This window comes from Oryctolagus cuniculus, chromosome 7 (genome assembly GCF_051225735.1).
Source record: "Oryctolagus cuniculus isolate XC-2025 breed Fujian yellow rabbit chromosome 7, ASM5122573v1, whole genome shotgun sequence".
In the NCBI taxonomy this organism is placed as follows: domain Eukaryota; kingdom Metazoa; phylum Chordata; class Mammalia; order Lagomorpha; family Leporidae; genus Oryctolagus; species Oryctolagus cuniculus.
This window is the reverse complement of record NC_142873.1, coordinates 58,182,253-58,205,738: the sequence shown is the minus strand read 5'-3', so window position 1 is coordinate 58,205,738 and position 23,486 is coordinate 58,182,253. Positions and strand designations below refer to the sequence as shown.

The following is a 23,486-nucleotide window of genomic DNA, read 5'->3' as shown; positions in this document are numbered from 1 at the left end:
TTTCCCTGTGCTCTGTTTTCCTGGAGCTTTGGGTCCCACTGTCCTCTCCTGACCAGTTGGTTGGTGGCAAGGAAGGCAGGAGGAGGTAGCCCAGCTGGAGCGTCCTAGGTGCTGGCCATCCCTCCCACCAGCTTACAAGGGTGTGTGGCCGCCTATAGGGATGTGCTTCGGAGAACACTTAGCTGTGATCTACTTGGAATTCTGGTAGATTCGACCTAAACATTTTAAAAATACTACCCATCTTTGTCCCATTCTAGTGTGTTTTTGTTTGTTCCTTCTGAAGAACAAACATGCAAAACCCTGGTTCTGTTTGTTTTTGTGGTAGCCCCACCCCCTTGGGGTTTCTTTGGAAGCCTGCAGGTCTCTTCCTGGTGCTGATGCTGTAGCTGTTAACCATTTACTGCCTAACCTAGCAGTCCCTTGCTCTCAAGAAGCTAGTATTTTGATGACTGGGGCAACTCACTTATTAACAGTAAAAGAGCACTGCATAATTGGAGTGCAGTTAAATGCCCAAATATGTAGCTCAAGGCTAGGTCTCAGCAGCCTTTCCACAATAAAGAAGCCTGTGCGCGGGAGAAAGTAACCACTCTGCAGACTGGGTCCTGGCGGGGCCCCTCGTCCCTCCCTCCCACACGTACACACCTCTATCTCCGAGACACTTAGTTCTTTCTCCCAAACTTCTTGACTCTTGCCTTCCTCCTTCCGTCTGAAAGGAAAATGGGGGAGGGGGCGTGCAGCCCGCTTTCTTCCAGGGTTTCTGTCCTTCGCAGTCTGGGGGAGGTGCTGGACTAGCTGCCCAAGTCTGGCTACAGCTGACCCAGGCCCCTGTCCCGCCCTTTGCTCCCCAGCTTTCCAATAAGCCCCGAGGCTCAGCAGGGTGAGCGTGGGAGTCGCCCTGGCTGTGGTGCGGAGGTCCTTGGGCGGTTCAGGGGGCCCCAGGCGGTAGCCACGTTTTTATACTGGCTGGAGGCCAGGGGAGGGAGCTCAGGGTAAGGGGAGGGCCCTGAGGGAGGGGTCAGACTCCTTAGGAAAGAGTTAATGCGAAGAGGGGGGAGGGGATAGGACGAAGAGACCGAAGGGAAGGCTCAGGTAGGAAAAGAACGGTGGAGGGAAGCCTGGTGGGAAGAAGGGAGCCTGCGGACTCTGGGGTCCGAGTGGGGGGCGCTTCCCTCCGCTGCATCCTCACCCCAGGGCCGCCAACTTCCAGCCTCGGCGGCGACTTTCAGTTTCATTTCCACGGACCCTCCTGCTTGGGCCGCAGCCACCGCCGCGATGCCCAGCAAGTTCAGCTGCAGGCAGCTCCGGGAGACGGGCCAATCCTTCGAGAGTTTCCTGGTCGTTCGGGGACTGGACATGGAGACAGATCGCGAGCGGCTGCGGACCATTTATAACCGCGACTTCAAGATCAGGTACGAGCCGGCCCACCTCCAGCTCCGGAGCGCGGGCCCAGCTAGCCTCCACGACCCCCGCGTCGGGACCACCCTTCCCGACCCGGGGCTCCCCCAGCGGCTTGGGCCCGTCCTGGGGCGGCGCAGCCCTCCCCTCCGCCGCCGTGCCCACGCCCCGCCAGCGCCTCCCGGAGTCCGCCCGATCTGCCCGCGCCGGGGGGGCCCCTTGCCGCGTCTCCGCAGAGAGCCTCCAAGGCTGTTGACCCCAGCCTGGGAGCGGGGTCTGTGCCCACGCACCGCTCGCGGGGGGCTGGGGGACAGCTCTTGCAGTGGGGGAAGGGAGCCTCCAGAGGGGGGCCCAGGCATCTCAGGAGCGCGGGCAAGGAGCTGCCTGCTGGGGGCCGCTAGCTCTGGCGCAGGCTGCATGGAGACCCCGGCCCCCTTGTTGCAGTGCTGCTGCTTTAAGTGTCCGCTATCTGGGAGAGCTGAGGAGGCCCAGTGTAGGCGAGGAGAATCTCGGGGCGCTCTAGAAAGAAGCGAAGGGCACAAACTGCGTATGTAGCAACCGCCCATTAGCACCTGTGGCTTCTCCATGGAGACCCAGGGCCAGGAACAGCTTCCTGGAGGCCCCCTTCCCCCTGTGGCTGAACGCTGTTTTGTCTCCTGTTGTCTTTACCACTAAAGTGCAAATCAAAGAGACTTATATCAAACCGCAGATTTGTGCTTCAAAAATCACCTCTATCAACAGGCTGCTGCCTCCGGCAAGAAACCAAGCAACAGTTTAATAGGGATAAATGTGAAGACGTGTGTGCAGATAAATGCGGGGTGGTGGGAACTGGGGCTGGATCACAGGTCTCCTGCACAAGGTCTTGGGTGTCCTCACACCAAAAGGCCAGGGCTGGCTGCTAAGGTGAACGCAGGTGGAGTGAATAGACGGGCAGTTCCCGGTGGGAGAAGGAGGTGGTGACTTTCCCGGTTGACCACCAGATTCTATCTTGAATGTTGTTTTGGGTCATGGGTGTCACATTGTGAGAGGCACATCGACTGGCTTGAGCCACCATCTGAAGAAGGTTCAAAGTTGATGACCTATTTTGTGCCACTACACCATGAATGATAAAGACGGAAAATTGTGCACACCCAGGGGAGAGTGTATGCAAAATACTGTACTTGGTAAAACACAAGGATTGTAATAAGGTAATAAGAAAGATGCTGGTGGGAAGTACAGAGAGAGCACTTAGTGTTGGAGCACATCCTGTCAATGCTCCATGTACACACACTCACCACTTAGTGTCCACAGAGCACAGCATAGCTCTGAACACATCAGCCACTGTTGTTGAAAAAGTTATTCTGATACTTGTTAAAATGGTAAGGAGGACTTTATTGAATACTGTTGTAATAGGACTGCTTCATTTAGAGGAGGGAGCTCGAACTCAACTCAGTACAGCAAAGATACCCGAGGACTTCTAGCCGATATTCTAATGTAGAATATTAGTAAGAGGAAGCATCCTCTTGCTAAACACTGAGCTAGACAGGCCTAAGACTAAAGGGTATAGGGAGCCAAGGGCAAGGCCTTGCGAAGAGAGCTCAGAGGAGCCTGGCTGAAGTTTAGTCAAGGAGTCTTTGTCACTTCTGAACCAAGGTGCACAGCGTGTTTCAGTGCTGGAGAGAACCTGTCCATTTTGGATTGCATACAGAAAACCACGTATGCTATCCATTACCGATGAATTAGGGATTCTCAAAGGTAGTTTTTACTGTATGAGCTTGTGTTTTTATACAAAAAAAAAAAGCCAGTCCCCTGTAATTATGAGGAATGTGAAGGAGAAAGTGATGTTGACCTTGGCCTTGAAGGAGAGAACATTTTTTAGTATGTGGGGGAGGAGGAAAAGTCTCTGTGTGGGCTTCATATTCTGTCAACGAATCTGAGACATGTTTGACTTGAAAAATGAGAGAGGATGAGGTAGTTATCACTGAAGAAGACTCATGGTGTCTCTCCAGCAGGCAGAAGTAGGTTCTGTTGTCATGCCACTCCCACCAGGTGGAGGAGACTGGCTTGGGGCCACCTTCACCATGCAGCCTTTCAGACCAGGCTACAGTGCTGTGAAATCAGTCCTCATCCTCCTCTTGGGAATTAGTTGCTTCTTGCTCTGGGCTCCTGGTAGCTCATGCTTCATACCTTGAGAATGGCCTGGTTACAACCACATTTCACTCTGCCTCTCATCACAGCCATCCCACCAAATCCCCTGCCTTGAGTCGTGTTTGCGTCTTCCCCGTGTATAGTAGATGCCTAATGAGTGCTTACAGAATCTAATGCAACTGCTGTGAGTTGACGGATGAGAGGATGAGCTGTAGATAGCTGGGAATGTGAAAAAATTCCTACCCTGGAAAAGAGGGGTCCCTTCCAACGAGGTTATTTTATGATGTTATGAGATGCTCTCGCCTTTCCTCAGCTCTCTTCATTTGGCAAATGTATTTACTAAGGCTGTACTGTGTGCCTCTGCCTTGGTTCCTGCCTCCAAAAAGTGGATTCTGGGAGAGAGTGGCAAATGTGTAGATAAAAATGAAAATACAGTGCTACAGGTGCTAGTGTGGTATTTGAATAACAAGTTCCAGTGTGGCTCTGCCCCTTAGTGTTTTCATTTGACTTTGAACTGCTACCTAAATGCTCTATTTCCCCAATTATAATATGTATGGGGCTGGTGTTGTGGCTTTGCGGGTCAAGGCATCTCCTGCTACACAGGCATTCCATAGCAGGCATACCCTATTGGCTTGCAAATTTTTGAGTCCATTGGCTGTTCTGCTTCTGGTCTGGCTTCCTGCCACTACGCCTGGGAAAGCAGCAGAAGATGGCCCAAGTACTTGAGTCCCCACCACTCAGATGAGAGACCTGGGTTGAGTTCTTGGCTCCTGGCTTTGGCCTGGTCCAGCCCTGGCTGTTGCAGGCATTTGGTTAATAAACCAGCAAATGGAAGATCTTTTTGTTTATTTGTTTGTTTTTGTTTTTGTTTTTGTTTTTTTAAGTAGGAGATTGGCTGGGGCATTGGCATAGTGGTTAAGATGCTGCTTGAGATGCCTGCATCCCCATATCAAAGTGCTTGGTTTGAATCCTGGCTCCTCTGCTTACAATTTCAGCTTCTGCTGGTGCTCACCTTGGGAAGTAGCAGATGGCAGCTCATGTGGGTCCCTGCTACCCACACGGAAGACAGATTGAGTTCTAAGCTCCCAGCCCCAGCTGTTGTGGGCATTTGAGGAATGAGCCAGCAAGTAGAAGACCTTCCTCTGTCTGTCTCTTTCTGCCTTTCAAACAAAATGAAAATAAGTGAATACACAGTTCTTTAGACAGTAGGAAACTAACATAATCAGGGCCATAAAGACTTCACGCTGGCTACTGGTATGGGGAGTGGCTTGGTGGCAGAGACTTTTATCCCTAGTAAGAAATTCATTTGACTTTGGTCCCTAAGATATACAGGTTTCACAAAACAATATTTACCTTCGAAACAATACATACATAGTCTTACTCTCTGCTCTCCCTCTTATTTTTTTTTTTTCTATTTCAATTTCATAAAAATTCTGGTATTGATCCATTAGTGAGGGGAGCAGCTCAGCTTGTAAACCATGAAACTATACTTCCTTTTTTAAAATTTATTTATTTTTTTAAAGATTTATTTATTTATTTGAAAGTTCAGAGTTACACAGAAAGAGAGAGAGGTCTTTCATCTGCTGGTTCACACCCCAGTAGGCCACAACGGCTGGAGCTGCGCCGATCTGAAGCCAAGAGCTAGGAGCTTCTTTCCGGTCTCCCATGTGGGTATAGAGGCCCAAGGACCTGGACCATCTTCTCCAGCTTTCCCAGTCCATAGCAGAGAGCTGGATCAGAAGAGGAGCAGCCAGGACTTGAACCGGTGCCTTTGTGGGATGCCAGCACGGCAGGCGGTGGCTTTATCCGCTACGCCACAGCACCAGACCCTATTTATTTATTTGAAAGGCCATCTGCTGCTGCTTTTCCCAGGCCATTAGCAGGGAGCTGGATCAGAAGTGGAACAGCTGGGACATGAACCAATGCCCATTTAGAAAGCTGCTACTGCGAGTAGTGCCCCCTGTAAAGTAACATTCTAGTTTTGGCCTTTTCTGAACAGGATCTAAAACCATAAATTATCATACACCCAACAAACAACAGGGGCCAGACAGGGCAGTGCCAACTAAGCTGCAAAAGTCTACAGAGGAGCACATGACAGAAGTAGATAGGAGCGGCTGAAGTACCTTCCAGGAGAGATTGACCAGGGGGCCCAGGTCAGGTGGGGAGCTGCACCTCTCTTTCTTCTCTGAAAGGGGGTGATAATAGTTACTCCCTCAGGGCTTGGCGCTGTGGCACAGCAGATTAAACCATCGTTTGGGACACTTGCATCCTCTATCAAATGAGTATTAGAGTCCCAGCTACTCTGCTTCCAGTCCAGCTCCCTTCTAAAGCTCCTGGGAAACAACTGATGATGACTGAGTTATTTGAGTTCCTGCCATGCACATAGGAGCCCCAGGTGGGGTTCTTGGCTCCTGACTTCATCCTGGCCCAATCCCAGCTCTTGCAGCCATATGAGGAATAAACAAGTAGATGGAAGATTCTATGGGGGGGGGGGGGATCTGCCTTTCAAATAAATAAACTTTTCTTTAAAAATATTTACTATCCCAAAGGGTGGTTGTGAGGATTAAAATGAGATAATGCATTTAGGTACTTATAACAGCATATAATAAGTGCTCAATATGTTTTCAGTGCTTGTTGGTGATGTTACTGTATTTGCATTATCGTTAATATGGAGGACATGAATGTGCCATATTAAAAAGTTAGATCTAACGCTGGAGACTGTGGAGTCATAAACTGAGGGGATATGATGGGATCTTGCTGATTTCCGGGTTGGACTGGGGAGGGATATGAAGGCAGAGGCAAGGACAACAGTCAAAAATTAGCAAAGGGGCCGGCGCTGCGGCTCACTAGGCTAATCCTCCGCCTAGCGGCGCCGGCACACCGGGTTCTAGTCCCGGTCGGGGCACCGGATTCTGTCCCGGATGCCCCTCTTCCAGGCCAGCCCTCTGCTGTGGCCAGGGAGTGCAGTGGAGGATGGCCCAGGTGCTTGGGCCCTGCACCCCATGGGAGACCAGGAAAAGCACCTGGCTCCTGGCTCCTGCCATCGGATCAGCGTGGTGCGCCGGCCGCAGCGCGCCGGCCGCGGCGGCCATTGGAGGGTGAACCAACGGCAAAAGGAAGACCTTTCTCTCTGTCTCTCTCTCTCACTGTCCACTCTGCCTGTCAAAAAAAAAAAAAATAGCAAAGGATGTGATGAGGCAGCTTACAGAAAAAATACAGGTGACTGATAAACAGAAGGAGAGATCTCCCATCTACTAGTTCACCTTCCCAGATGGTTGCGCCAGCCAAGACTGAGCCAGGAGCTTCTTCTAACCCTCCCACGTGGGTGGCAGGGGTCCAAGCATGGAGCTAAACCGGAAGTGGAGCAGCCGAGGACTCAAACCAGCACCCATATGGGATGCTGGCACTGCAGGTCGGAGGCTTTACCCTCTGTGCCACAGTACTGGCCTTAGTTTGAGACTTTTAAATAAAGCTGCCCTGAACATCTGGTCTAAATAAGTCATTTGGGGCATGTATTCTCATTCCTTTGGTAAATACACCTAGGAATGGAATTGCTGGGTCATACGTTAGGTATATGTTTAGTTTTATGAGAAACCATCAGACCTCTTTTCAAAGTGATTGTGCCATTTCACACGTACATGAGTTCTGGTTGTTCCATATCCTCATCAGTGTTCGGTCAGCCTTTAACATTTTAGCCAGCTGAGTGGATGTGATGCATTCTTTTTTTAACCACAGCATAATATTCCATGGTATGAGTGCTGCCTGTTTATTTTAGCCATTACTCTGTTGATGGGATTGTGTGTTGTTTCAGATTCTTGGCCACTGTGAATGACTGCAGTGAGCTTCCTTGCATTTCTGTCCTTAGGTGTTGGTGCATTGCTTGCCATGGGATGCATTCCCAGGAGTGGGATTCCTGGGTCTTCAAGGATAGCTGTATTTTACATGTCAGTAATGTTGCCTGATTGTTACACTGGCAGTGTTTGAGAGTTCACTTTTCAGCACCCATACCAGCGACACGTTAGGATTATTTTTCATTTTGGCAGTCTAAAGGGAATAAAATGATATCTCATTTTTACTTTAATTTGCATTTGTCTGTGTTTAGAGCAGTTTTTTCATACTCTGGGTCATCTGAATTTGTTCCTTAAATTGCATGTACAATTTTTACATTGAGTTGTTGGTCTTTTCTTGTCATTTCTAAGAAAATTTAAATAAAAATTAACCCTTTGCCTGTTACCCACAAGTATTTTTCTGGTTGATCTGTTGAATATGTTTATGTTACATTTTGCCCTACGAAAATCAAAACATGATCTGTTTGTATGTTTTCTTAAGCTTCAGAGTTCCACTCTTAGAAAGTTTTCCCTAGAAATCTAGGTGACTAGATGTGTAATACAAAGCTTGGGGCTTTTTCTCAACAAGAATGTAAGAAGTCTGTGATTTTTTATTTATTTGAAAGTCAGAATTACACACAGAAAAAAGGAGAGGCAGAGAGAGAGAGAAGTCCTCTGTCCAGTGGTTCACTCCCCAGGTGGCCGCAACGGCCAGAGCTGCACCGATCCAAAGCCAGGAGACAGGAGCTTCTTCCAGGTCTCCCACGTGGGTACAGGGGCCCAAACACTTGGGCCATCTTCTACTGCTTTCCCAGGCCATAGCAGAGAGCTGGATCGGAAGTGGAGCAGCCAGGACTAGAACCGGCACCCACATGGGATGCTGGCGCTTGAGGCCAAGGTGTTAACCCGCTGTGCCACAGTGCCGGCCCCAGAAGTCTGTGATTTTTAAAAAATACTTATTTATTTATTGCTGTAAGATGATTGTAGACCAGGACTAGATTAGATTAATTTGGGTAGTTGTAACAGGCATGGAGAATTTGAGATGCACTTATTAGGAAGTAGCGTCCACAGAAGAAGTCATCAAACTTGGAAAGATGAGTTCTGCCTGCCCCTGTGCCCTTGAAAGTTTCTAAAAATAGGAAGTTTCGGCCGGCGCCGCGGCTTACTAGGCTAAACCTCCGCCTTGCGGCGCCGGCACACTGGGTTCTAGTCCCGGTCGGGGCGCCGGATTCTGTCCCGGTTGCCCCTCTTCCAGGCCAGCTCTCTGCTGTGGCCAGGGAGTGCAGTGGAGGATGGCCCAGGTGCTTGGGCCCTGCACCCCATGGGAGACCAGGAGAAGCACCTGGCTCCTGCCATTGGATCAGCGCGGTGCATCGGCCGCGGCGGCCATTGGAGGGTGAACCAACGGCAAAGGAAGACCTTTCTCTCTGTCTCTCTCTCTCACTGTCCACTCTGCCTGTCAAAAATTTAAAAAAAAAAATAAAAATAGGAAGTTTTACATTAAAATTTTGGCTTTTGTCTTCTCTTAAAAGGCAAGAGATCTGGTGGCCAGCACTGTGACTCACTTGGTTAATCCTCCACCTGCGGCATCCCATATGGGTGCTGGTTCTAGTCCTGGTTTTTCTCTTCCATTCCAGCTCTCTGCTGTGGCCCGGGAGGGCAGTGGAGGATGGCCCAAGTTCTTGGGTCCTGCACCTGCATGGGAGACGAGACCAGGAGAAAGCACCTGGCTCCTGGCTTCGGATCGGCACAGCGCCAGCCGTGGTGGCCATTTGGGGAGTGAACCAATGGAGGGAAGACCTCTCTCTCTCTCTCTCTCTGCCTTTCAAATAAATCTTTAAAAAAATTTTTTTTTTCATTTTCTTTGAAAGATGGTAAGATAGAGATCTCCTATCCACTGACTCACTTCCCAAATGCCAGCAGAAGCTGGGGCTGAGCCAGGCCCAAGCCAGGAGCCCAGAACTCAATCCAGGTCTCTCAGGGGAGTGGCAGAGATCCAAGTACTGCTGCCTCCCAGGGTGCATGTTAGCAGGAAACTGGAATCAGTAGGAGTGGACCTGGTGTTCAAATCCAGTCATTCTGATATGGGATACAGGCACCCAAGCACCATTGTAACCACTGGGCAAAATGTGGCATGCACACCCTAAGTTCTGGTGCTTTTTTTTTTCAGTCCCTACAAAGCCCCCTTTCCTTCTGAACAGTTCTTACAGAAGCATTATACAGCAACATGTAGGTCATTCTTAAACTACCGACCATCAGGGATGGCGTCTGAGCCGCTGTTAGAGACAGTACAGGTGTCAAGAGACCAAGGGACATCAGGAAGTACATGGAAAATGGAATTTGAAGTTTATTTTGGTGCAAAAGACTTTGAAATACACGCAGTGTTGTTTATACTACGTATTTCCAGGGACGTTTTTGGAGGGCCGTGGAACCGGTGGAACCTGGCGTCTGTGGGCATGGATTTTGTGCCTTAGTATCTGCCAAGGGCCCTGATGTCCTCTTTTCTTTCGTTACTGGAGCCCTCAACAGTGCTGGATGCTGATGCTGAGACTCTCCTGGTTCTCCCTTTCAGGGTTTCTTTGTTTTCCCGTTTCCCTGAGTTGTCCTGGCCTCAGCTGTTCTTGGGTTGCTCGCTGCGCCTGGGGGATCCCAACACATTTCTTTGGTTGTACCTACTGCTGAGGACTCGCTGACTTAGGCTCTACTATTAGCCTTGATTCTGACCTGAGTTCTCAGCTTCTGATTCCAGGAGCCAGCGTTGCCTCTGCACGACAAGAACCTCGAGGGCAGTGTGCCCACACCCGAAAGTCATGGTTCTCCTCCTCCTGTCTTTCCCTCCTTTCTCAAGGATATTCCCAAAACCAAGCCATTGGTTCAGGTGTCTAGACTCATTCCTCTTCCAGCCTCCATTCCCCCTTCCTGTCTTGTCACCAGCATCTGCTGATTTTACATCTCAATATTGTCAGACCTGGCCCCTTCCTTTTCTGTCCCTCCCACTGCCTTGTTCAGGCCTTTGTTAACTGGTCCGTTGCCATGGCCTTCTTCTAACTGGTCTCCCTGCCTACAGTCTTGCCTCCAGCAAATCCATCCTCCAATCCTGATGCCAGAGTGATCTGAAATGCAAATATGATCTTGCCACTCCCCTGCTTAAAACCCACCAACTGCAGTGGTTCTGTAACCACAGGGTAGCCTCTGACGTGGGCGGAAAGTAAGTCGTTATTCCTCCTCCTCCTCCTCCTATTAGTACAACTGTTACTACTAATACAAGTACTAATGACGGCAGCTAACATTGACTCCGCATTTTTTATCATGCTTTCAAATGATTTGTGATCTCTTCAGAACAAATCATAGGCCATTCAAGGTTTTCTGAATAGCTCCACGCTCATTTGCTTGGGGTGAGGGAGAGGGGCAGAGTTACAGGCAGGCAGCACTGGGGAAATGTCCCTAACCATAAATGATCAGATTCCCTCCTGAGTGACCACGCTGATTTAGCCTTCAAAGGTCACTAGGGATTGCCGTAGTTCTCAGCAAAGATTTGCTTGCATTCCCTACAAAACCTCAAGGGGAGGGGGGTGTCAGACGTCCGGATCGTAAATGTGTCCACAACGTCTGTCACCTGTGGGGCTGTCCTCAGGCCGCCAGAAAGGGAAAGACTGCTGGCACTCAGGTTCAAGTCCAGGTTTCTTGGCCTGCTGTGCAGAACTGCATGATTGGGTCCCTGCCCAGCTCTGCTGCCTCCTGCCGCTCCCTTTCCTGCCCTTTCACACTAGTAAAACCAAGCCGTCTGTGATACTAATCATCACTCCCCCTTACTGAGGCCTCCTATGTGCCAGGCACTGGGCTAAGTCATTATCCCAGGGTCAGCCTTGCAGCAGCCCTACAAGGTAAGTCTTGCTATCCCCATCCCGTGGCGGAGAAGGTGAGGCTCTTAGTGCAGACTCTGAGCTGACCCAGCCGGAGCGGTCAACTGAGTGGCCCCGGGCACCCCTCCCAGCACGGTGTTCCCCTGCATCTGGGTCACGCCCCAGGGGCTGGGCCCCCTGCACCCTGGTGGAATGTCTGTGTGCTCCTCCAGGCACAGCCTGGCTCTCTGGCGTCTTTGAAGCCCAGCATCTAGCGCAGTGTCTGGCACATAACAGGCCTCTGTAAGTGTTTGTTGAGTTGACTAAGCTGAATTCCAGGAGCTGGACCTTGAGGTCGTTGTCCTGACGCGTTTTCCCTGTCTTCACCTTCTCTAGGCACAAAGCCAGGCTATTTGATCTCTGGAGAAGGACCCCCTCCCTTCCTGCTTGGGTTCCACCTGCACCCTTTGACTTCCGGCGGAAACTGCTGTCTGATCCGCCAATTTGCCCACACTCTGGACACCTGTGCTCTCTCTCGCCCCTCCCCTCTGCACCTCCAGGCTGGACCCGCAGCCGACCTCTGCTCTCCCTCGTTCCGCTTCCCCTGCACCTCGGCTCTCTCCCCTGGGTGGTTTGCTTTTTATTTATTTATTTTTTCCTGTCCCAAATAGTTTTCCAAAAACAGAAAAAAGTCTGCATTTCTTTCTTTCTCTTCCCTGAGTCCTCCCAGTGTGCAGCCCAAGAGTGGGCTTTGCTCCTCAGAATCGCACAGTCCACAACCCGCTGTTTACACCAATTCTGTTTTGCCTTCGGAAGTCCCCTCGCCCTTCCCTGAAAAAAAACCCCTAGGACTCCCAGCCTGGGTGTCTGTCTCTGGGCCCGGCGTGTCCAGCGCAGTGACCCCACAGCCCTCCCCAACTGCTGCCCAGCGCCCCATGGCCCTGCCTTCCCTCACTTCCCAGTCTCCTCTGCTTCTGGCAGCTTTGGGACCCCCGCCCCTGGCTTCTCCTCCATGCTGTATGGAATGAAGATTGCAAATCTGGCCTACGTCACCAAGACTCGGGTCAGGTTCTTCAAACTCGACCGCTGGGCCGACGTGCGGGTCCCAGAAAAGAGGAGAATGAAGCCAGGGTCAGAGATCAGCAAATACCACAAGTCCCTGCTCGCCAGGATCTTTTATGACAGGTGTGTGGGGAGGAGGAGGGGGCGGGGGGAGAGGAGTGGGATGGGGGGAGACGCTGACTGGCCCGGGAAAGAGTGGGTCCTCTCAACATTCTTCCAGGGATGGGGGAATGGGGGAGGGGCAGGTTTCCCCAGGGCTCACCTGGTCCAGCCCCTCCCACCCCAGCACCCACCCCCCGCCTTGACTCCCGCTCTCCCCAGGGCTGAGTATCTTCATGGGAAACATGGGGTGGATGTGGAAGTCCAGGGGCCCCATGAAGCCCGAGATGGACAGCTCCTTATCCGCCTGGATTTGAACCGCAAGGAGGTGCTGACTTTGAGGCTTCGGAATGGAGGGCCCAAACCCGTCACCCTCACTCACCTCTTCCCGCTCTGCCGGACTCCCCAGTTTGCCTTCTACATGGGTGACCAGGAGCTACCCTGCCCCCTGGGCCCTGGTAAGTGGAAAGGGGCTGGTGCTTTGGTTGTTGGCGCTGTCCAGTGGGCTCCTTGCACCTTGGGGGTGGGGCTGTCCTAGCACAGAGCCACCCCACCCCCTTCACTCACTCAGCCGTTCTCATCCAGGTGAATGCTATGAGCTCCACGTCCACTGTAAGACCAGCTTTGTGGGCTACTTCCCGGCCACGGTGCTCTGGGAGCTGCTGGGGCCTGGAGAGGCGGGCTCGGAAGGAGCTGGCACTTTCTACATTGCCCGCTTCTTGGCTGCCGTGGCCCACAGCCCCCTGGCTGCCCAGCTGAAGCCCACGGCTCCCTTCCAGCGGACCCGGATCACTGCAAACCCTGTGGTGACCACTCGGATAGAGGAAGGAGAGAGACCTGACCGGTAACTGCCCCCCACCCCAGCCCAGGCCGGGCTGCGTGTGTTCCGACCGCGGTGTGGGCCTTTGGAAACCAGACCCTCGTTTCCTGACTGCGGCTTGTTCCCAGCTCTGGGTCTCAGAGAGCCTTTCTAAAGAGGGAGCGCTTTGCAGGCCAGCAGCAGAGCTGAGGGCAGTGAAAAGTTTTCACGCATTTTCCCTGGGTTACGGATTGTCAGGCAGCCCACTGCAGACATCTCTCTCTCTCTCTCTCTTTCTCTCTCTCTCAAAAGATTTATTTATCTTGAAAGGCAAAAAGAGAGAGACAGAGAAAGAGATCTTCCATCCACTGGTTCATTACCCAAATGGCCACAATGGCCAGGAGCAGACCGAAGCCAGGAGCCAGACACTCCATCCAGGTCTCCCATGTGGGTGACAGGGACCCAAGTAGTTAGGCCATCTTCTACTGCTTTCCCAGGCATATTAGCAGGGAGCTGGGTTGGAAGTGGAGCAGCTGGGACTTGAACTGGCATACTCTCCCATAGAGGATGCTGGTATTGCAAGCAGTGGCTTAACCTACTGGGCCATCACGATAAGTGCAGGCATCACCACTGTTAGTTTTAGGACAGTGCATTTCCACACAGAGAGGCCCCATGCCTTGCCTATCACCCTCCTGTCCTGTCTCCCGAGCTTTAAGGAAGCACTCATCTATTTTTTGTCTTTATAGATGTCCTTCACTGGACAGTTGGTATGCGTGCAGTCATAACATGTGTAGGCATCCTTGGACATAGCCAGAGGTTCACAAACTTTGGAGTTGTGAACACAAATTATTATAAAATGGGACCTTCTCGAGTTCCACAGTGTGCTTTTTTCTTTCTTTTTTTAAAGGTATTTTTATTTATTTGAAAGGCAGGGCAACAGAGAAAGATTTTCCAGAGACCAGCACTGTGGCACAGCGGGTTAAAGCCCAGGCCTGCAACACCAGCATCCCATATGTGCACTGGTTTGAGTCCTGGCTACTCCACTTCCAATCAAGCTCCCTGTAAATGAGCCTGGGAAAGCAGCGGAGGATGTAACTCTGTCTTTCAGATAAATAAATCTTTAAGTAAAAAAGAGAGAGAGATTTTCCATTCACAAGTTCACTCCTCAAATGCCAGCCAGGACTGGGCCAGGCTAAAGCCAGGAGCCAAGAACTCCATCCTGGTCTCCCATGTGAGTGGCAGGGACCCAAGTATTTGGGTCACCTTTGGCTGCCTTCTCAGGAACGTTAGCAGGGAGCTGGAATGGAAGCAGGGCAGCCAGGACTCGAACCAGCACTCCGCTATGGGATGCCGGCGCTGAGAGCAGCCGCTTAACCTGCTGGGCCACAACTCCAGCCCCAGTTAGGCTCTTTTTATTAACTATATATGTATAATACAGATTTACAAAGAAAAAAAATATGGAAGGCCACACACCAAAAAGTTAGCATTAGTTATCCCTGGATAGTAAGCATGTCAGCATGTCATTTATTATTTATCACCTACTGTCTGTTCTTCTGTAACGGACATGTGTTATTTGTATAACTTCCCCAAGAAGGGAGTGGTCCAGGCTTGCAGTGAGTAGCCCCGTGTGTCAGTGAGCTGTGCTGCTGACTCCTTGTAGTGGGGACAGTGCAGTACATGGGCTTCATCCTGCTCCAGGGAGGCACATTTGCAGATGGCGATTTCTGATAGCCTTTGTTTAAAAAACTTTTCTTTGAGAGACACAGAGAGGATCTCCCATGTACTTGTTCACTCCCCATATGTCTGCAACAGCCAGAGCTAGGCCAGGCCAAAGCTAGGAGCCTGGGTGACCCCAAGTACTTGAGCCATCACCCGTGTCCTCCAGGGTGTGCATTAGCAGGGAGCTGGAAAGGAGAGCAGAGCTGGGATTCAAACCAAGGACTCTCGTATGGGATGTGGGCATCTCAGGCAGCCGCTTAACCCGCTGCCCCACATGTCTGCCCCTGTGTTGGCTTTTCTCCCCCTACTCCTGCAGAGCTAAGGGCTACGACCTGGAGCTGAGTATGGCACTGGGGACGTATTACCCCCCACCTCGCCTCAGGCACCTGCTCCCCATCCTTCTTCAGGGAACAAGTGTCTTCACTGCCCCAAAGGAGGTCGCTGAGATCAAGTAAGTACCACCCCTCTGCTCCCCACACTCCCACCCCCACCTTCTCCCCTTTGCTCTGCAGCCTGTGTCCTCACTCTCCCAGGCTCCATTCATTCATCTCCTTGCTGAACTATTCAAGGCGAACCAGTCATATGAGGGTCTTGCCCACACTAGTAGGAAACAGTGTAGAGATCTTCCTTCTGCTGGTTCACTCCCCTAATGGCCACAATGGCCAGGGTTGGGCCAGACTGAAGCTAGGAGCCTGGAAATCTATCTGGGTCTCCCACATTGGTGGCTGGGGCCCCAGCACTTGGGCTGTCTTCTGTTACTTTTCCAGGCACATTAGCAGGGAGCCAGATCGGAAGTGGAGCGGTTGGGTCTCGAACCAGTGCTCATATGGAATGGCTGTGTTGCAGGGGGCAGCTTAACACGCTGTGCCATCATGCCAGCCCCACAATCTCTTGAATTTTTAAAAAACATTTATCTTATTAAGTCATGTGGTGATGAGTGCTATGAAGAATGAAACAAACACTAAACTAAAACTAAAGCAGGGTAAGGGGATGGGCTGGTGCTGTTTCACAGAGAGCAGCTGGTCCTGGCCTCCCTGAGGAGAGAGATGAGGGTGTGAGGCACAGCTGGGGGGATCTGGGGCCAGAAGACCACAGTGCAAATGCTGAGTCGGGGCGGGGCACTGGAGGAAGTGGGAGTCGGGACTCCAGGCTCCAAGGCTGCTAACCCCATCCGGCTCCTTGCCCTTACAGTCTTTTCCCATTTCCCAGTGCTTCTATTCTTCCAGGGATTCACATGGGAGTGGCGGATGCTCCTGGGCAAAGGGCTTGCCTGATCTGTCCTATTCTTGCCTCTTCCCGTCCCCCCTCCCCACCCTCACTGCCAGGGCCCAGCTGGAGACCTCCCTGAAGTGGAGGAACTATGAGATGAAGCTCCGGCTGCTGCTGCACCTGGAGGAGCTGCAGATGGAGCATGACATCCGGCACTATGACCTGGAGTCGGTACCCATGACCTGGGACCCAGTGGACCAGAACCCCAGGCTGCTCACGCTGCAGGTCGGGGCTCAGATCGGGGGGGGGGGGGGGGGCTCGAGGCAGCCAGCACCCCCAGGCTGCGAAAGCCCACTGTTGCTGACAGCAAGGCAAAACAGGAACACAGAGAGAGATGAGCGGCACCTGCTGTACGGGTTCAGCAGCCTGGACAGCCTGGGCCCAGAAAGAGGCAGCAGAGCAGACAGGGATGTTAGTCCAGATTTTGCTACCTCCAGCTGTGTGACCTAGAGCAAGCCCCTCACAGTTTCTGAACCCTAGTTTCCTTACCTGAAAGAACAACCAGAGCTGGGCCGTTCCAAAGCCAGGAGACAGGAGCTTCTTCCAGGTCTCCCATGTGGGTGCAGGGGCCCAAGGACTTGGGCCATCTTCTACTGCTTTCTCAGGCCATAGCAGAGAGCCGGATCGGAAGTGGAGCAACTGGGACTTGAACCCATGCCCATATGGGATGCTGAGACTGTAGGCAGTGGCAGCTTTACCCGCTGCACCACAGTGCCAGCCCCTGAACTGGATATTTCATAGAGCCCTTGCTAGCTCTCAGACTTTTGAGAGTGTCACGTAAGACCAGATTCACCCATGAAGAAGGACTTCTGCACACTGATACAGATGGGAAGGGAGTGAGGAGGACTGGAGAGGACTGCCGAAGGCAGAGAATTTTGAATAAGATTTTCAAGGCAGAGTAGGAAATGAGGTGGCCAAGCGGATGGGCTGGGAAGCCAGTAGCCAGCCGGGTCCTGAAATCAGGCTCCCAGATTGTGGATTCCTGGGCTCAGCCTCTGAGCAGCTCGCGATTTCTTTCTCCTTCCTCTGGCTCTTGCCTTGTGTGGTGGGCGAGGAAAGCAGGGTGCTGGGATGGCCCAGCACCCCGCCTTGGGTTAGAAGGCTAGAACCTCCGCCACTGCCCATCAGACAGCTGGAGAGCCCTAAGACAGAAGCTTGCTGCATTTCACACCTGCAGGTTCCTGGGGTGACCGAGAGCCGCCCTTCAGTGCTGAGAGGTGATCACCTGTTTGCCCTGTTGTCCTCCGAGACCCAGCAGGAGGACCCTGTCACCTATAAGGGCTTTGTGCACAAGGTGGAGTTAGACCGGGTCAAGCTGAGCTTTTCCACGAGGTGGGTGCTGGGGACAAAACAGCTTCTGGGCATCCCTCCGAGGCCAGCAAACAGTGGGTGCTTCTCCCTGAGAAGGCCCAGGGCAGGAGGGTTTTCCCTGGGGGACCCTGGGATGCCCAGCAGCTTGCCTTCCTAGAGAGCATTGCCTGGAGGGAACGGGGGGCAGGGGAGACACACAGCATCATGCCTGGCCTTTTACTGCTTCCCGGCCACCCGCCCACTACAGCTCTTCCCCTCCTCTCTCCCTGCCCAAAGCCTCCTGAGCCGCTTTGTGGATGGGCTGACCTTCAAGGTGAACTTCACCTTCAACCGCCAGCCCCTGCGAGTCCAGCACCGTGCCCTGGAGCTGACGGGGCACTGGCTGCTGTGGCCCATGCTCTTCCCTGTGGCCTCCCGTGGGGTCCCGCTGCTGCCCTCCGATGTGAAGCTCAAGTGAGACTGCGGGCGAGGGGGTGCTATGCCTACTTGGAGTGGGGACCGGTGTAGGGGGTGGAATCAGGGACACTGGATGACTTCAAGTTCACGTTCCTGTTCCCGTGCCTCTGCCAGGCTGTTTGACCGAAGTCTGGAGTCCAATCCAGAGCAGCTACAGGCCATGAAGCACATTGTTAGGGGCACCACCCGGCCAGCCCCCTACATCATCTTTGGGCCTCCGGGCACTGGCAAGACCGTCACCTTGGTGGAAGCCATTAAGCAGGTGGGGCCAGGGCATAGACCTGGGGCCTGCGCTTCGACTCCCCTAGTGCCAGCCAATTTTTCCCAGATTCTGATTTCCTGCTTCTGAACAGCTGGCGGTGGGAGAGGCAGGAGGTCAGGGTCACCTTGACTGTTGAGCACTATTGTATGGGTTGGGCACTGCACAGCTCTGAGAGTCACCACTCATATCTCGGTCACCATAGGCTTTTATGTTTATAGCAGCAACTGTCCAGCATTAAAAGTGCTGTTTGGACTAGCAGGGATCCGGGAATCAGACATGCCTTTGGGCCGTGACCTGCCTCGGCTGTAGGAGGCAGATGCTGCACTGCCCCGGTCTGAGTCATAGCTTCTTGCACCACTTATGTGTACCTCAGGTGGTGAAGCACCTGCCCGAAGCCCACATCCTGGCCTGCGCTCCGTCCAACTCGGGGGCCGACCTCCTGTGCCAGCGGCTCCGGGCCCACCTGCCCAGCTCCATCTACCGCCTCCTGGCCCCCAGCAGAGATATCCGCATGGTACCCGAGGACATCAAGGTGCCTGAGGGCTAAAGGATAGGGTGGGCCAGCTCGCAGGGCAGACACCGGGACTGGGAAACCAGGAGAGCTGGATTCGCATTTTTGCTGTGTTATCTTGGGTGGATCAGGACCCCTCTCTGAGTCCCTGTTTTCTTGTCTGTCAAGTGAGGCATAAAACTGTCTAGGGGGCCAGAGCCAGAGTGAGGGTGCAAGTAGGCGGAGCCAAGCTGATGGTTCTCGGCTTTTTGCAATCTGCAGCCCTGCTGTAACTGGGACGCCAAGAAGGGGGAGTACGTGTTTCCTGCCAAGAAGAAGCTGCAGGAGTACCGGGTGTTAATTACCACGCTCATCACTGCCAGCAGGTGGGGAGCGTGTGTCTGAACTCTAGGTGTGAATGAAGGGCCGACAGGCTGGGGAGGAGAGCAGGTCCCTGGCGTGACCCTGGCCTAATGCCTCCCAGGTTGGTCTCGGCCCAGTTTCCCGTCGATCACTTCACACACATCTTCATCGATGAAGCCGGCCACTGCATGGAGCCCGAGAGTCTGGTGGCCATAGCAGGTGAGGGCTCAGGGTGGGCTGCAGGAGTGCCGCCCTGGCTGGGGCTGGGGCTGGGGCCGGGGCTGCCCCCACTACCTTGCTGTCCTCCCACGCCACTCTTGCCTGCCAGGGCTGATGGAAGTCAAGGAAACAGGCGATCCAGGGGGGCAGCTGGTGTTGGCGGGAGACCCCCGTCAGCTGGGGCCTGTGCTGCGGTCCCCACTGACCCAGAAGCATGGGCTAAGCTACTCACTGCTGGAGCGCCTGCTCACCTACAACGCCCTGTACAAGAAGGGCCCTGACGGCTACAACCCCCAGTTCATAACCAAGCTTCTGCGCAACTACAGGTATTGCCTTCTGCACCCTCGGCCCCTCTGCCCCCGTCCTCACGTCCTGCCTGCAGCCCCTGCTGGAGGCCGGAGCCCGCAGTCCTGTCACTCCAAGGCTGCGTGCTGTGCCAGGACTGTGCCTTGGGAGACACGAGGGCTGCTTTCCAGCCCCATCGCTGCTACTTGCTGTCTGTGTGACTTAGCAAGTGGTCTTCACCCTGGACCAGTTGGCCTCTCTATCTACCAGTCCCTATAGGAGGGACTGGTTAGTGTCCAGTGCGAGTCCCGGATGTAGTAACTGGGTTATCCAAGAAGAAACAAGAAAAATGAAGGGAATGAGAGTACAGTTTTTTATAAACCTATTGTAATTCAAATTAGAGAGTTATATACTTACTTTTGTGAATGAATTCAGACATCTAAAGTGCTTACAGGTGCGTGTCTCGTGCCATGGTTGAGCCATATGGGATGCCAGGGCCTGGGTTCAAGTCTCAGTTCCACTCTTCATCCCAGCTTCATGGTCATGTGTACCCTGAGAGGAAGCAGATGACCACTCAAGTGCTTAGGTCCCCAACAGCCATGTGTGGGAGACCCAGATGGAGTTCCTGGCTGTTGTGGATATTTGGGGAGTAAACTAACAGAAAGGAGATACCTCTTCTCTATTTTTTTTAGGGATTTATTTGTTTATTTGAATGTCAGAGCTAGTGAAAGAGAAATCTTCCATCTGCTGGTTCACTCCTCAGATAACTGCAGCACCCAGGGCTGGGCCAGGTTGAAGGAGCCTGGAACAACATCCAGGTCTCAACCTGAGTGGCAGGGGCTCAAACACTTGGGCCATCTTCTGCTGCTTTCTCAGGTGCATTAGCAGGGAGTTGGATTGGAAGTGGAGCAGCTGGGGGCTCAAACTGGTGCTCATAGGTGTAGTATCAGGTGGTGGCTCAACCCACTGTGCCACAATGCTACCTGCCTCCTCTTAAGTAAATCGAATTAGAAAAAGGTTTTTTTCAATGCTTGGGGAAGTTCTGGGCTGTAACTAAGAACTCATTAAATGTTAGCTATTGTGTCATTAACTCTCATTCTCTGTTTTGGAAGGTTTGGTTTTCTTAATTTTGTCCAGGAAACCCCTGGATTCTATGCTGGCTCTGCTCTCTGTGGTGTGCCAGGGCTGGCGGCAGGCGTCCAGCGGGACTGTGTCCTGTTGTCCAGGGAGCATGTAGAGCAGGTCCTCAAGGTGGGGGGGAGGAGTGATCCCGCCCTCGGCTGTGCGCTTCCTTCCCCCTCCTGCCTCCCAGGTCCCACCCCACTATCCTGGAAATTCCCAACCGGCTGTATTATGATGGGGAGCTGAAGGCCTGTGCGGACATTGTAGACCGAGAGCGCTTCTGCCGCTGGGAGGGTCTGCCCCGGCAGGTGAGGCTGCCACCCCTGGCAGGAGGCGGCTCTGGGGGCAGACTGTGGCTCCTCCTCTTTGCCACCTTGGCCTGGGACCCCTGACTTCATGGTAGGGTTTGGGGGAGGGGAGGGCGGACCGCCTGGCTGAGGGTCTCCCCTGACCACACCCAGGGCTTTCCCATCATCTTCCATGGCATCATGGGCAAGGATGAACGTGAGGGCAACAGCCCATCCTTCTTCAACCCTGAAGAGGCCGCCACGGTGACTTCCTACCTGAAGCTGCTCCTGGCCCCCTCCTCCAAGAAGGGCAAAGCTCGCCTGAGCCCCCGCAGCGTGGGCGTCATCTCCCCATATCGGAAGCAGGTCAGGCCCTCCTTGGTTTCCGGCAAGGCCCCCCTGCTGGTGGCTCCTCCTCGGCCAGGTCTGAATGCAGAGATGCCAGGAGCTCAAGCCTCTGCTGCCCGCTGGGCCTCCTGGCCCCCTGCTTGGCGCTTGTCTTGTGCACAGGGGTTAACAGCAGGAGAGAAAAGCACCTGTTCCCTCCTTGCAGGTGGAAAAGATCCGGTACTGCATCACCAAACTTGACAGGGAACTTCGGGGACTGGATGACATCAAGGACCTGAAGGTGACACGCGCTGTTGCACGTTCCCTCCCTGCCTTCCGTGTACTTCGCACCTCGCCCCTGCCCTGCTGCTCCCGTCTGGCCCGCGTCCCTGCCCCCCCACGGCCTTGAGGTGGAACTGGTTCACCCCATGCCTCTCACTCCAAGATTCCAACTTGCAGGTGGGGGGCGGGATAGGACAGAGGCTTGAGGCCTCTGTCCCCAGGGTGAAGTCTGAGCTCCAGCCTGCCCAGCCCACCCTCAGTAGCCCGCCTCCCCTTAGACAGCAGTTCTAAACTCTGGCTGCAGGTAACAATCACCTGGAGAGCCGGGGCCCCGCCCAGCCAATCTCACAGCTATCTGCGGGCACAGTCAGGGCACTGGTATTTTTTTTATAGCTCCTCAGGTGATCCTACTACACCAGTTAGTGGCCTCTCCCTTGAATTCTGAGCAGGACCCAGGGTTGGATCTTCCAAAGGCATTCATTCCCAGTCAGTGATTATCTTTAGGAATGTTGGTTGCTCCAGGATCTTGTGGTCTCTGCACTGTAGTTGGCTGAGAACCCCTTCTGGGCCCGCCCCCTCCCCTGTGGCTTCCTCCTTCAGGTTTCAGCTTCCACAGCCTCCTGTCCTCTTCCCTGGGTGCCCTCCTTCCCCATCTCAGCAGTTGCCAGGAACTCCCTGGCAAGGCACCTGGTCTCAGGCCCTGCCTCTCCTCTCCTGCAGGTGGGCTCCGTGGAAGAATTCCAAGGTCAAGAACGCAGCGTCATCCTCATCTCCACTGTGCGAAGCAGCCAGAGCTTTGTGCAGCTGGACCTGGACTTTAATCTGGGTTTCCTTAAGAACCCCAAGGTTTGAGGGCTGGGGGGTGGCAGTGAACCCCAAGGTTTGAGGGCTGGAGAGTGGCAGGACCCTTTCCCTCCGGGGCACTCTTCCCTCCTGTGACCCCACCCCTTCTTCCTTTCAGAGGTTCAACGTGGCTGTGACCCGGGCCAAGGCCTTGCTCATCATAGTGGGCAACCCCCTTCTCCTGGGCCATGACCCCGACTGGAAAGCGTGAGCATTCTCACCCCACTACCCCTCTGGGAGGCCACAGCCCCCAGCCTGGGACAGGTGAACCTCATTAAGCAGCTGCTTAGGGTTCAGCTAGTCCTCAGAGCTGTTCCTCTTCACAGCAACCCCCTACCCCCAGTTATATTTGCAAGTTAACTGCCATGCCAAGGTTAAGCGACCCTTGGATGTGGCAGGAGTGAGGTCGGGCCTCCAGCCGCTGCCAGCCCTCCTCAGCCAGGCTGCCCAGCTCCTGGGTGCAAACATCCCTGTACCCCACAGATTCCTGGAGTTCTGTAAAGAAAACGGGGGGTATACCGGGTGCCCCTTTCCTGCCAAACTGGACCTGCAGCAGGGACAGAACTTACTCCAAGGTCTGAGCAAGCTCAGCCCCTCTACCTCAGGTATGGCTGGGGCCAGGGCGGGCCAGGTAGGGGACAGTGCAGGCGGAGGAGGTAAGGAAGGCAAAGCACACCACCTCTCATTCTAGGGCCTCATGGTCACGACTGTCTCCCCCAGGAGCGGGAGAGCCAAGGCGGCCTGTCCCTGCAAGTCGAGCCAGAGTGGAGGAATGAGCTCTGAAGACATGGCAGCCTGCCTTCTCACACCAGCCAAGCCTTAACCTCCTGCCCGGCCCTGAACCAGAACCCTGCCTGAACCAGAACCCGGCCAGCTGCCCCTCCGAGGGACAGGAAGGCTGGGGGAGGGAGTTTACAACCCAAGCCCTGCCGCCCCCTCCCCTGCTGGGGAGAATGACACATCAAGCTGCTAACAATTGGGGGAAGGGGGGAGGGAGAAAAAAATCTGAAAACAAGATTTTGTTCTATGCAAAAGCCTCAAGAGTGTCTCTTCTGCGCCTGCCCCAGGCTGACCCTGCAGGAGAGGGTGGGACCGACACA

The 23,486-nt window shown here is 53.5% G+C and overlaps 1 protein-coding gene across 7 annotated transcripts; it reads left to right on the top strand.

Annotated features, from left to right (window-relative positions):
- Positions 1-694: 694 nt before the first annotated feature.
- On the top strand, positions 695-23,420 carry MOV10 (Mov10 RNA helicase). Of its 7 annotated transcripts, XM_070077858.2 has the most exons (22): positions 1,071-1,089; positions 1,208-1,409; positions 10,417-10,557; positions 11,588-12,376; positions 12,575-12,810; positions 12,938-13,196; positions 15,187-15,321; positions 16,196-16,364; positions 17,317-17,471; positions 17,727-17,903; positions 18,021-18,168; positions 18,542-18,700; positions 18,941-19,044; positions 19,143-19,240; positions 19,350-19,566; positions 20,838-20,955; positions 21,109-21,300; positions 21,488-21,562; positions 22,264-22,389; positions 22,505-22,593; positions 22,870-22,991; positions 23,078-23,420. In XM_070077858.2, the coding sequence occupies exons 4-22, from the start codon at positions 12,204-12,206 to the stop codon at positions 23,167-23,169; spliced, it is 2,844 nt and encodes a 947-aa protein (XP_069933959.2). In that variant the 5' UTR covers positions 1,071-1,089; positions 1,208-1,409; positions 10,417-10,557; positions 11,588-12,203; the 3' UTR covers positions 23,170-23,420. The 7 variants fall into 7 exon arrangements, with proteins under 7 accessions (XP_051713333.2, XP_051713334.2, XP_069933958.2 ...); XM_051857373.3 differs by lacking the exons at positions 1,071-1,089; positions 10,417-10,557 and adding an exon at positions 695-877 and having other exon boundaries at positions 12,173-12,376; XM_051857374.3 differs by lacking the exons at positions 1,071-1,089; positions 10,417-10,557 and adding an exon at positions 876-989 and having other exon boundaries at positions 12,173-12,376.
- Positions 23,421-23,486: the final 66 nt, after the last annotated feature.